Source organism: Poecilia mexicana, unplaced genomic scaffold (genome assembly GCF_051168715.1).
Source record: "Poecilia mexicana isolate PSO_F unplaced genomic scaffold, ASM5116871v1 scaffold_13, whole genome shotgun sequence".
Lineage (NCBI taxonomy): Eukaryota > Metazoa > Chordata > Actinopteri > Cyprinodontiformes > Poeciliidae > Poecilia > Poecilia mexicana.
In genome coordinates this window covers 9,933,031-9,946,732 of record NW_028263382.1, presented here as the reverse complement: position 1 = coordinate 9,946,732, position 13,702 = coordinate 9,933,031, and the positions used below count along the sequence as shown (strand labels likewise).

At 37.4% G+C, this 13,702-nt stretch overlaps 1 protein-coding gene across 2 annotated transcripts in view; it reads right to left on the bottom strand.

Annotated features, from left to right (window-relative positions):
• Positions 1–13,702, bottom strand: part of cntn5 (contactin 5) — a 150,356-nt gene that overhangs the window by 76,132 nt on the left and 60,522 nt on the right. For both annotated transcript variants that reach the window (XM_014982727.2, XM_088011649.1), the window contains 3 exons: positions 12,153–12,362; positions 8,613–8,736; positions 8,338–8,513 (listed from right to left, as the gene is read on the bottom strand). In XM_014982727.2, the coding sequence (XP_014838213.1) occupies positions 8,338–8,513; positions 8,613–8,736; positions 12,153–12,362 (510 nt within the window). The remainder of the gene's footprint in view (positions 1–8,337; positions 8,514–8,612; positions 8,737–12,152; positions 12,363–13,702) is intronic.

Here is a 13,702-nt window from a genome sequence, read left to right as displayed (position 1 = left end):
CCTGCAGAACACTCAGACAAATCCTGTTTTAAAGAAATATAGTCTGTATTTGGAAGTTGATGAAACAAATAAAAAACTGTGGGTACTGATCATTATTAAACTAAAAGAGGAATTAACTCTGATCATAGATTTAAACATGTTTCAACGCCACGACCTGATATTTTCTACAAAATTCCCTAAAAACAACTTTGACTATCTTGTAGCGTTAAGGCCGAAATTAAGACGAATGCGACCCAGTGGTGGCTACTTCCTTGTCACAGAAGCAACTACTCGTTTACGTTAGCACTGAAGAGGCTAATGACTTGCATACATTGGTGACCTGCTTTATTGGACATGTACTTTTCCTTTAAATCAAGAAAATGGTTGACATAAAACATCTGTCAGCGACATGCATTGATGTCTTCTTTTGATATAATTCATAAGATGGTAACCAGGTGATCCAGATCTTTGACTTTTCCCCTTTCTTTCCTCAACCAAACTCTCCAAACAAACACATATAAAGCACAGAAATCTCTTTAATTCTTCAAATATGGAATTAGCTTAAAGGTCATTTAAAAAGCTCGTCCATTAGACAACTGGATCTCTGATGAGATCGTAGAATGATTATTTAAGTAAATAAGTATTTCAGTAAAACATTTCAGATTAGCACATCTAATCCTCTACTACACATACTTAAAAAGAACAACCTGTTACGTGTTTATAAGTCAGACCAATTTCCTGTAATTTTATACAAAGCACCCAATAACATATTTCCATACTCATAATTATCTCAACACATTAAGATTTTATCCGTTTATGGAAAAAATATTGTTGCATTCAATCATGTTTACTCTGCTTATCATGACATGATGTATTACTGGCAGATAAGCAGGAAAATTGAATAATGTTGCTTTTCCAATAATGGGATTATAGTCTGTAATTATGTCTCGTAATAAAGAAGAAAACAGCAATTTGAATTTCTGCCTCTAAAATCTGTGTAGCGCTTTGATTATTTTATCTCTGGGTCTCCTCTGAGCTCTCAGTCGTTGTCGACTCACAAGGGTGAAGTTCCTCAAAAGCAGAGAGCAGGACACTCAAAAGAGGAAGCAAAATGGACTCAAGGCTGCATCTCAAGGGTGTATCACTTGTGCTGAAGCAGAGATCGCTCGTTATCACAAAGTAAGAAAAAAAAAACAGCAGCTGCAATTTATCAAACAACCTCTGAACATGCAGAACATAAACCTGCAGAAAGAAGATGCTCCTTGTGCACTCAGCCCATTTCCCCCCTTAGTATTCACAACCACAAGCTTTTATACATAAATATGAATAAGCTACAAGAAGCAGCAATGACATGGCTGAGCTGAATGAGCTTTATGTATTCCATGCGTGAACCGCACCTGCAGAGTTGGGTTTCTTTGTATTTCAGCAGTAATAGGAGAGTAACAAGGATGAACAGCAGGAACAGAGCTGTTTTAGTTACTTTTATGCAAAAATCTTTCAGACTGTGCAGCTCAAGGATTTTGGAGACTAATATTTATTTAACAAAAATCAAGAGTGCCGTCTTCTCTAATGTTTTCTGCATATATTCATCAATGAAACACACACACACACAATACAAACACAGAGTCTGTGTTTGACTATTAGTAAAATCAAGTGCAAATCTGTCCATTCTCTACTCATACTTGCTTATCCTGGTAGCAGAACAGAAAACAATTTATGATGAGCATTTAGTTTTTGTTTTTTTTAAAGATCCAAATCTAAAATGTATGTTGTGCAATTTTTCTTCCCTTCTATTCTGATACCTGACAATTCAAGACATTCAGCGTGATAAAGGCCAGCACAGATCCACATTTATGAAGCACGTATCAGCTGACAGGATCGTAAGAGTCTAGCATGGTCAGACAGAAGTCAATCTGTTGACATGATGCCACTTGGTTACGGGACGTTCATTTTCGCACAAACTCTTCATGGTTCAAAAGACAAGGATCCCCCCCTCACCGCATGTCATGTGTGACAGTTTACAACAGCATGGAAAACATAGTGATCATGGCAGAGATAAATTACTATTACAAGTTCAAAAGTTTGGAAGAACAGAAAATAATTTTATTTTCATTTTATTTTCCATGGCAAAATTAAAAAACAAAAATAACAGAAGGAAGGTTGGTGGGACTTGTGTCTGCTGCATCAGACCAGAACTAAGCTGGGATAGGTCAGTGTTCAGGTCCAGCAGTACGTACTTTTTCACAGCCTCTTATCTTACAATTACTCCTTCAAAATATCCATTTGAATCGAGCCGGTTTCTCTGGCTGGAAAATCAACCATGTTAGAAAGGCTCAAAATCCAGACATAAGTCCAATTTAGTATCTATGGTAAGACTTTAAAAAAAAGTTCACCACTTACCATCCAATCTGATTGTTCTTTAGCTATTTTACAAAGGTCTCTAGACGTGTGACGCAAATTGTGGCATCCAAAACACCTAAACAGTTACTGTCATGCAGTGTATCATACAAATATACACATAAAAAAATACAATAACATTTCTCGTTTTTATTTTTCAGAACCTTTGAAAACTATTTATGGTTTCCTTCCCACTTCCCAAGTCTGCACCAGTTTGTGTTGGCCTATCACATGCTATCCCAGTAGCAGACACTGGAATGTAAATGTAATATGTTAATTCGACAGTACCGTTATTTGTTTTTGGTACCAGCGCACTCAGAATCCAAACATAAAACCTTGTTGGTTTGGCAGTTGGCACCAAAACCACAGTTTGTAACAGGTGAGCTGTGGGATTTGCTGCTGACTCAACTGCACAACTGAGTCACATGTTTATTCAGTGAGCGATTCCTCAAGGTTGCAGAGCTCACCGTACAGCATAAGTAAACAGTGATATTGAAGAAAAACACATGGATTTTACCGTGGAACTTTAAGGCAAATATAGGCAAATTTTTTCGCAGCAGCACTTTTTAAACCTGGCACAGTCTGTCATTACTCCATCTCTTCAGATTACTCCCTGTCAAGACTCTAACAACAGGATACTGACTCATCTGTCTGCCAGAAAATGACCTGTCTGCTAGAAAATCCAACATTTTGTAGAGGTGGTTTAGGTGAAGCTGATGTGTGACAAGCAGCCATCATATCAGCTGACACTCCTGCCTGTCAACCATGCGTGACCCCAAGGATATAATCTCAGAATATGTTTGAAGAATTAATCTCAGACTCCCACCAAGGAACAACATCCAGGAACTTGAATCACTATACCCTCTCTCTCTCTCTCTCTCTCTCTCTCTCTCTATATATATATATATATATATATATATATATATTCTTGCAATGCATTGTTATTCTGTCGGAATGTCTGCTCTTCTTGATTTTGTAGTTGTTTAAGTCATCTAACATAATCTAATCTAATATCCATTACTGTTCCTGCTAGAGTAACAGTTGCTACATGGATGGGATGTTTTAAACCAGGTACCAGGATTATGGTTAGTTTTAAATGATTAGTTTCAGAAGGACTCCTTGACAAGACTTCCCTCTCAATATCTACTGTTAATCCACCATCTGCGATTACATCTGTCCCACTCCTAAATGAACTGTGTAGGCTGATTTGTGCAACCAGCTTTTAACAGTCACAACCTTTCATTTCCAGCACAAGTGCTTTATAGGTGATCATAAACTTTGCTGTTCAAAACAAGGTCTGGATGTTGGAAACCAAATTATCAATGAGCTTTTTGGCTGGCAGATGACAGGTTTTTCTGAGAAAGTAATTCCAAATTTTTTATTTAAGAAAAATTACCCATTCACAGCCTTTCTAACACATCATATCAAAAGTTTCTGAAAGAAACTGAAGCTGAAACAGTTGGGTATAATGTCACTTGGCACATTACTGGCTGACGTTTGCAAAGCAGACAATCGAGGACCGACATTCATTTTCCCAGGTACTAGTCGACTATAAACCCAAAAGTGAAGAGGAGGAAGACTGTTGACGCTAGATCCTGTTGTAGCACAAAGACCATTTCTGCTGTGCATATTGGTGCAAATTATGATATATTTCAAGTTTGCACTATTAAAATATGCAGTTTTAGAGAGGGTTTCAGCTATATGTAGGCTAACCCCCACCGTGCTACCAAAGCAGAGTGAGAACGCTTGAGTTAGCCTAACACTTCACAATGCAGCTCTATAAAGACATGCAGAATTTGGACAGAAGTAGTCAAAATATATAATAATTTTAATGAAAAACACACACATGTTTGTGCATCTGTGAAGATGCACAGCTCAGATTGGGGATTGAACAACATCAAGGACTTCCAGTGGACAGGAAACAAAGTGCTGCTGTTAAGACATACTTAAAGTTTTATGCTGCTTGTCTGCTGTCTCAGTCTGCTCCCATGTAACGTTTGTATGTCAGATTAGAAATGACATCTTGAAGAAAGCTACTAGTTGCATGGCAACTACAATACAGTTCAGCTCTGCCACAAATGGGAGCACTGTAAGCTAAAGTTATTGATTTTAGTGGACAACTCAGCACTTTCACTCAGAGGTCAGTTGGAAAAGCCATCATAGAAAAACTGCTGTGTGGCTGGGGGAGCAGGAGGTTTCGGAAAAATAAAAATGAATGAACTTTTATTTTGTTAAACCTCAGGGGAGACATAAATCGATCTGCCTTATCTGCTCAGAGGATTTAATAATAAATGTCTGCTAGAGGCCCCGAAAGTTCAGGGGTGAAAAATACAAACTAGAGGCTGAGCTTCAGAAATTTCACCGGCGTGTTGAATTACAGGAGACCTATGATGTTATGCATGAATTTACTAACTGCAGTGAGCCAGTCCAATTAGGAAGAGTTTGGCATTTTTTCAATGGGGGTCTTAATAAGCAATCAAATCTTTGGGAATCACTGGATTAAACGAAAAAGTACATGACTTGAATTTGAAGAACAGCTTATTTACCTCGGTATATTCAAAGTACTTGGAGCGATTGCACCAAGTGCATGTCAAAAAGTGCAAAAAGTGCACTTTTTGACATGCACTTTTTCAAGTCATGCACGAAAAAGTGCATGACTTGAATTTGAAGAACAGCTTATTTACCTCGGTATATTCAAAGTACTTGGAGCGATTGCACAGGGGTTTCATAAACTAGCCCATCTTACTGGCTGTTATGAAAGCAAGCAATTACTGACACAGATCATAAAACCCCTCTATGCTGTGGCAGTCAAATTAGGTTTGAGCTTTAATCATCACAGCCACAATCATTTTAGTCTGAAAGACAAAAATGTGGATGGTAAAATCTTAAACACCTTCTTTGAAATCCTGAATAAAAAAAAACCAAAAAAACTCAAGGGTGGCTGGAAAGATCTAATGCCATGCAAAAAAAATAATAAAAAATATAAACAGAATGTAAGCAAAAAAAAAGGGTAAAAATACCTTAAAAATGAATTTGATGGATAATCCAAGCCGACGAATAGTATTTATGAAAAAGTACAAACAGCTGTCCCTGTCTCAACACGAGGCAAATAAATGAGCATCTAAATGTTACACAGCTCATTTTCAGGCAGGTTGCATTTCTCAAGCGCAGCCTTCAACACACAAACATGACCCTTGACCAAAGTGAGGAGGAGGGAAAGATCTAGACAGATGAAGGCTCTGGTATTGGTTGAAATGCGGCATGTGTTGCTCCTAACGTAGCAGCGCTGTTAAAAAAAAGGGAAAAAAAACTTGTATCTGCGCTTCGCTTTACCATCTGGGCATTTCTGTCTGCCAACACAGTCTGTCTTATATTTAAAGTGAGATCAGTTCATTCATACATTCGTCTCACAAACCTACTTTACACACTCACACATGTACATTTGGAGTCAAGAATTAACACGGTAACCAAAATGATATATTTTTAGATGGAGGAAAAAAAGAATACATACGTCGGCACTAAAGAAGTTCTCACTCGCAACTACCAGAGACATTAAGGTTTATGCAGCTGAAGAAATATTAGTATTTGTTAGTCAATCAACTAAAGTAGTTCAAGAGTCTTCACATCCCGTCCTCGAGGCTCAGTGTCCTGCAACTTTTAGATGAGTCTCTGCTATTATCACACCTGAGTGAAATAATGAAGTCTTCCTGAGGACTCTGGAGAACTTGATTGCATGCTCTGCAGGAGATTCAGCCACTTTATTTAGGTGTGTTGCACTGTGGACACACCTAAAAGCTGCAGGACAGCAAACAACTAGGTCTGAATTTGAAGGCCACTGTTCTAGTTCTAGAGTATTCTCGTGGTGTTCTTGGCTCCCTGCATGTTTCTATTTGAATATCTAAAAGGTTTTGTGCACATCTGTAATGGAAATAAAGACCCAGGATGTCTGGATCAATGTTTGGACTGATGAGTCTAAAGCTGATTTATTTGGACACCAGATGACATACTTCCTGGCACGCAATTAAATCATTGCGTGCCAGGAAAAATACCTTATAGCACCAGTACTGAACAGAGATTGATATGTCATGGTTTGGAGACCTGCAACTTTGTCATTTTCTTGTTTGTGTTTCACTAAAATCACTTTTGTCTCAGTGCATAGAGCTGTGAAGTTTTGAAAGCTTCATTAATCCACGTTGTCCTTCCAACCCTAACAGTCTAAAACATTTCCCAAGGCTTGATTAAGGTCTTTTTTTTTCCAACATCACTTAATCCAGTCATTTTCACCCCACTTTTTGACATCTCGTAACAATAGTCCTTTACTTTTCTTTATATTTCCACTCTTCTTTATTCGCCAATTAGCAATAAGCATGGTTAAAACATAAGAATGCAAGTTCTAAAGTAGAAAAAGGAAATTTGCCAAGAGCCCTTCAAAACAAAGCAAATATTAGAGCCTAGAAAAACAAAGAAAACCATGTACTTTACTTTTAACTTACAGTTCAGTGGCTGAAAGTAGTACGTTTCCAGTAAGTTACCAATAAGGCTGTTACGGTCACTGCTCCAAGGAAAACACTGAGTGCACCAGCAATGGCTTTTCCTCCAGGCTCAGTCTCCCTGCTCTTTTGTTATGTGCTGCCATAGCGCATGATGATGCTTTGGAGGTGGGCCAAGAGGGTTTAGCGGATGGAAAAAAAAAAGTGCTTTTGGCTCTCATTTACCACTGAGACACCACAGTTAAGGGCATGCACCCAGTTAGCAGCGTAACTATACAGCATCAGACGGAGCCTTTGGGAACAGCATCCAGCATCCAAACCGTACTGCAGACCTTGTTGTGTTTATTCACCTCTGGAACCAAGATGGTGCAATTTCATTTCGATAGGGGGGGATACTGGGAGCATACTAAGAGCTTCATAAAGACAAAGTCAGTTTGGCAATGTAGGCCTGAAAATGCAGAACTTTATTTCTGTGCATCAGATTTTAAATTTCAAGCAGTAAAAATGTAATAAAATTCTAAAACAAATGAACACGGTTTCAAATGATTACTTTCATAGAACTTCTGTTTTTAACCATTGATTTAAAATAAAAAATACCATTAAAACTGCACGTGAAAACAGTCTCTTGACTCTGTGTATTTTGATGATCTCGTAAATGCAGCATGTCAGATGCTCCACTGCATACAGGAGCAAAAATCACAGAGTATCACAACATTACTAAATGTTAAATGGACTTTTGGACTTAACTAAGCCAGCGAGGTTTTTTTCAGGATATTTTTGTCTTCATTACAAGCTGGAGAAAAGAACAGCAGTAGTCCTCTGCCTCCAGCTAGCTAGCGGCTACTGCAAAGAAAGCTAAATTGTACCCAGATGGCTATAGCATTGTCTGGCTGATGCACCAAAAAAAAAAAAAAAACGGCAGATAAACGTACACAGCTAAAGACCACAGTTGTTGTTGTACTCCTTGTAAATATTTCCAATAATGAAAACATAATCTTTTGCTCAGATCTCTTTTTGTAGTATTGTGGTTATTTCACATGAATAACAAACACCAACTTAAGAAAAAAAAAATGTTAATAATTAAAAGATAATAAAATTACTTTTACCAGCTCCTTTTTTGATACAATTACTTCAGAATCTTTATCATTCTTTGCTTAGTCTTAAAAAAACGGAGTTTTTGTCTTGAAAACCAACTTTGAAAACTAACATGAGTCCATTTACAATCCCCATCTCAGGTAATCAGTGGTCAAAGTGAACTGCTAAGCAGAAATTGAGTATAAAATTATTGTTGTCCCAACTGACCCACCATATAAGTGAATGTTGTTATTTTTATGGAAATGTTTCAACTTTAAAGTTCTACTGTTCTTTTACTCAACTTTGCCATCAAGGAACTATTTAACATCCATTTGATTTATTATCTAGAGGCATTCATGGATCGTTGGGTGGAGGGATTTCAAAAAAAAATACTCACATGCAAACTGTAGCAGAGCCTCTCGACTGAGGATGATTCCGTAACTGTTCTCAACTTGACACTGATACTTCCCGTAGTCAGTGATCTCGCTTGCATTCGTTATAATAAGATCTCCGTCAATGAAGCTGTAGCGGAAGTCTGTCTTTGAATCCACTTCTGTCCCGTTAATGTACCAACTGAAAAACAAACGGGAAGCGTTAATATGTTTGTAATGAAATGCATCCTAATGAGGTGTGAAATAAGAAGCAGAGACAAAAAAAAAAAGAAGCACACACCTGTATGTGGGCAGTGGATTCCCCCGCGCCTCACAGTGCATCATCACTTTCTTTTCATCAGAATCCAATGGAAAAATAACATCATCTGGCTCCTGGATGAAAACAGGCCCAAACTCTTCACTTTCTGTGAAGATGAAAAAAAAGAGGAAAACAGAAAGAGATGACAATAATTGTGCGGTTCACACCAGGAGTGCCAATCAGTTTTACAGTCCAATTACCTCACAATTACGAACAGAAAGGAAAGATGTACAACACCATGCTGTGACTGAATTGGAAACAGCTAAATGGCATCAGGATGCAGGCAGCATATGTTTTTCAGACTATTAAAAAGACACAAGCCTGAAAAAAGCCCAAATGAGAGATAACAAATTACATCTATGTGTGAAGTGAGTCTCTGAGACCTTCCTGTTAATCCTGTATGATTAAATGAAAATGGGAACTATAATACCACTTTTTTTTTCTTTTTTTTGGTTCATGTAAGCTACTGCCAAATCACATTTACACCTTTAGACCCAGCGCGGTTTGCCTAAAAGCCTAAGTGAGATGAGTGAGATTTGAGCTTTGTAGAAATAGCTCCCGGCCAAGTTCAGGAAAGCAGAACACAAAGTGAACATCAGTCATCTCCCTGGCTTCATTCCCACCCTGGCTGGACTTTTTAATTTTATGTTCCAACATTGATGGAGAAAATATTTAAAAAGGAAAGGAGTGCCATGTAGAAATGATACTGCCGTGCATCATTCCTTCCCGAAACCCGTCTTCCATGTTGTTATGAGTTTCCGAGTATTACAGGATTTTAAAAGGTTTCCAGTCTCAGCGCTGTGAACATTTTTCATTGTAACGCTTTCAAAGTGCGAAATCACTTCATTTGCAGATGCTAAAAGAAAGAACCAAAATGTTATGACATTAGTTTGGCTGTATGAAGCACAGAGAAGTGGAGATTTACGGGGGCACAAAATTCAAGGGGTCTGGTTAAGAAAAGTATGTCCAACAAAAAAAAGCTATAAATTAAATTTAAAAAAATTCAAAATGTTAAAATCTAAGTAAAATATATGTAATTCATTAAGCAAAATTAACAAATTTAAGTCCTAGCTGTTTACCCCCCCATGTTAAACATACAATATATAACATTAATATAAAATATTTAATAAATTGTTTTAGTAACCATAAAAAGAAATGCTGTTTTTCTGTTGTGAATATCCTGCTATGTGTTCTAGTTTTATATCTCAGTGTTAGTTTTGTGACTCTCACAAGTCAATGAAAAGATTGGGGGGGGGGAGGTAATTCCATTAGTTTAATAATATTTTAAATCAGCTTTAATATAGATCAAACACAAATATTTAATTATTAATTTGGCAGTTTTCTGTACTACGGTTGATAAAAATGCCAATCAAATAATTGAATACTCCAAAGGCGTCTAAAGCAAGAATATATTGTTCAGATTATATAATCTCCAGCATATTTATGTAGGTCTAGTTGGAGTGTCTGACAGATCCTGTTAGGAATCACGACTACTTCTCCAGTTTATTCTGCTCTGTTGAGCCTTCAGCTTCCACTGAATCATAGACTAGACAGCTTTTCACATACATTGTTCTCTGTTTTGCTTTTCTGAATTTTAAAATGTACAGAAGACCGATGAATCTTGCATTTTTCAGAAGAGTGTTTTTCCTGCAATGTAAAGAATTCATGAAGACATTAAGTCCAGCAGACAAACTGTCTCCGTGCGAAGATTTATCTGAGTAATACACGTCCCTTTTCTGTTGAAACATAACATTCGCTGCCTTTGAGGTTGATCTGGAGGACTCTCGACGTAAACATCGAAGCCACTCAATCTTGCCTACTGCTACCATTTAGAAAGGATCTGGTGTCAGGATTAGAGTCAAGGCTTTCCTCTCACTGTGTATACAATTGCACCAGGCATTTGTCACCATTTCATTGCTCTGCAGGGAAATGAAAAGCTTTTCAAGTAATATCCCAATCACTGGAGGAAAATTCATCAGTATTAAGTTGCAAAGCATGCTGTGTTACAACCCACAGTCTGAAGCACTGGTGGTGTTAAAAAGAAATGAAAAAGCTGACTTCTCTGCTTTCACACCATTTCCACTGAGCTTAACTGTCTTATAAGTAAAACAGACACAACAGTATTGATTTGTTGCATCTATCCAACTTAGCACTGAGTGGCTTGTGCAGCTTGACAATAAGTGTTATTACAAACAAAATCATATGGATTAAACAGTTATAATACTCTTAAAACAGAGTAATTGCTCGTGAGTTATGCTGCGTGTCTCCACCGTTAAGTGCTGCCCCACAAAAAGAATAAATTGATAACGACTCTATCAATGCTTGGTCAATGAAAGAGTCCAATGAAACACAAGACATTCAAATGTAGCTGCTAACAGCTACACAGCAATTCAACAAATGTATAAAGCGTTTCTTCGTTATGTTGCTAATCATTTGAAACTGGTGACTGCGCTGTGCAGTCTGACCAACAAGACATGAGGAAAACTTGAATTAGTTCCAAGTGCGCTGCGAGTAAATACTGAGAAAAATCACAAAAGAATTTCATATTTACCTCTATTTGTATGACTTTCAGGTGATTAGTTAGTTAGTTGGTTGTGGTTGTTGAGCTCCAAAAGTTATTTTTGTAATAAACCTTACTTTAATACATTCATTCAGAGTTAATGCAGAACTTTGGATTCTGTGTCATGCAGCAAGAGCAACAAAGGAAATATTTAGATGAAAGCAACTGCCTGGAGTTAAAGGGTCAAAACTTTATTCAATCTGCTATTTTACAAGAGGCAGTTCTGCAAATGCCTGCCACACTTTTCAGATGTTTTTTCTTTATTTTGGGAAAAGCGTGTGTCATTATCCCAAAACATCTGAACTGAACACTTGTTTGTTTCGGTGTAGCTCATAAAATCTCAATAAAATACATTGAAGTTTGTAACAAAGTACAAAAAAAGGAGAGAAAACTGAAAATGAGAACACAAAGAAATGCATATAAATTATATATCACTCCTATGTCGAGGTTATCTGCTGTGTGAGGGGAAACCACAACTTTCTCTTGGGCAAAGATATCCTTTCTATCTTGACAAGAACACAAAGGAAGCTGAATGCAGGCATGAGCCTACTTCAATTTCACAAAGGCCACGACCTGGTCAGTGCAGGCGATGCACTGTGATAATAGATGGGCAAGATACATTTCAAGATCAAATCCAGACAGACAAGGCGTGGGTGAAACCTGGGGCAGAGTGCTGAGAAAGAGTCTATTCACAGCAATCAGGTTTCCAGGAGTTCAGTCAAACTCCTGGGCTACATCTCAGGAACTAAGATGATTGAAATAATTCAAAAATTCAGAATGTTGACTGAGATTTTGTAAGAACTGAAAATGTAATCCTGGACAAAAGGTAGTAAATAACATTCTTGAGGTTAGAGGTTTAGTTTTATGAGCCACTGTAAATAGGCAATGGAAGACAAAACTTGTACATTTTGTTACAGATGAAGCCAAATAAAGCATGAGCTTGACTGCAACATTAATTTCACCTTCAGTCCTGAGGTCCTCCTGAGAGCCCAGCAGGCTGAGGGCTGACAGAGGGTGACTGGAGAAAACAGGCCAGTCAGGAGTCACCAGCCTACCACTGTGCTGCTGTCGAGGTCTGCTGCGCGAGTTGAGCGCTGACGAAGAGCTGTCTTGTCTCATTCGTAACACCGCTGCGTATGACATCGGCCGTGCCGCAACCGCTCTCGCAAACTCTGGGGGAAGAAAAAAGAAGAAGAGATAGAACATGAGCAGTCCAGAGTTATATTTCTTGGTACATTTCAGTGGGATTAAGAAAAAAAGAAATGGATATACTGTATCAGGTGGTTTAAGAATGAATAGCCAACAGTGCAATGTAACCATTTTGATTCACATCCTTTGTTGCTATGAAACCATCTAACTACTGTGCAGTAAAATACATTTTAAAATGCAGGAGCCAAAAAACCAAAAAAAAAACCAAAAAAAAAACAGAAAGCTTAATAAAATGTACCCCACTTCAGATAGAACTGGAAATTAAATAAATGGGAAAATGTCCTACAGTGAAGGAACTGCAAGGGAAGTTTCCTGAAATAAAACACAAGATTATATTTGAAGCCTGGAGGAAGACTTAAAAACTCTTTTCTGACAGGTATGCAAAACATATTGTTGAGAAGTACATTTCTGGAACCTCTGGCTCTTTATTAAAGTTGGCACTTTCTGCTGCTCAGTCAAATCCTATGCTTGTCTTCTGGCCTGTTGTGGAAGATTATAGTTTTCATAGAGCACAAGTATCATCTTTTGAACTGTTTGCAAGAAAAAACAATACAAATTAAACTATTTTTTACAAAATGTCTTTACTACAGTCTTAATAATATATGTTTTATTGAAAATATGTGGCGTATCAGCTGTGATGCACCAAGTCAGTACAGTGTGGATTTTTTATTTTATTATTTAACGTGTATAATCCATTCCTTTAATGTAGGAAAAATGAATGAAATATGTTAATATGTTAATGAAAGCAGAATACATCAAAGTAATGAAATAATCTGATGAAAGGTTACAATTTTGTAATACAGAATACTCAGACTATTGCATGAGGCTATAACCAGAAAAGTCAACTTAAAATTTCAAAGGGCAACCAGGTGCAATTTGAGCTGATGTTGCATTTTTTTCTTATGTTGCCCAGTTTGGTGTCGTATCTAAAACTGTATTTTAAGTGAGTAAATGTGTTGAAATTGTGCACATTTTGTGAAACCTCAAATCACGTCACATCTATAAACTCTGTGTGGTTTACGATGCGCCTCTGTCATTTGTTTTATGGTGCAGATGTAGTGGGATGACGGGCATAAAAGTCAAGGCAGCTTCTTGCTGCAACCTCACCACTTTTTTTCTTAGTCCATCCTCAGTGACCCTTCTTGGGATGAAAGATGAATGCTTTATTAACTTTATGATTGGCTACAAAATGGTCAGACAATTATAATCTGTCAAACCAAGTCAAGTTTATTTGTATAGGACATTTCAGCAACAAGGCAGCTTAAAGTATTTACATGTTAAAAAAACAATAACCAATTACATT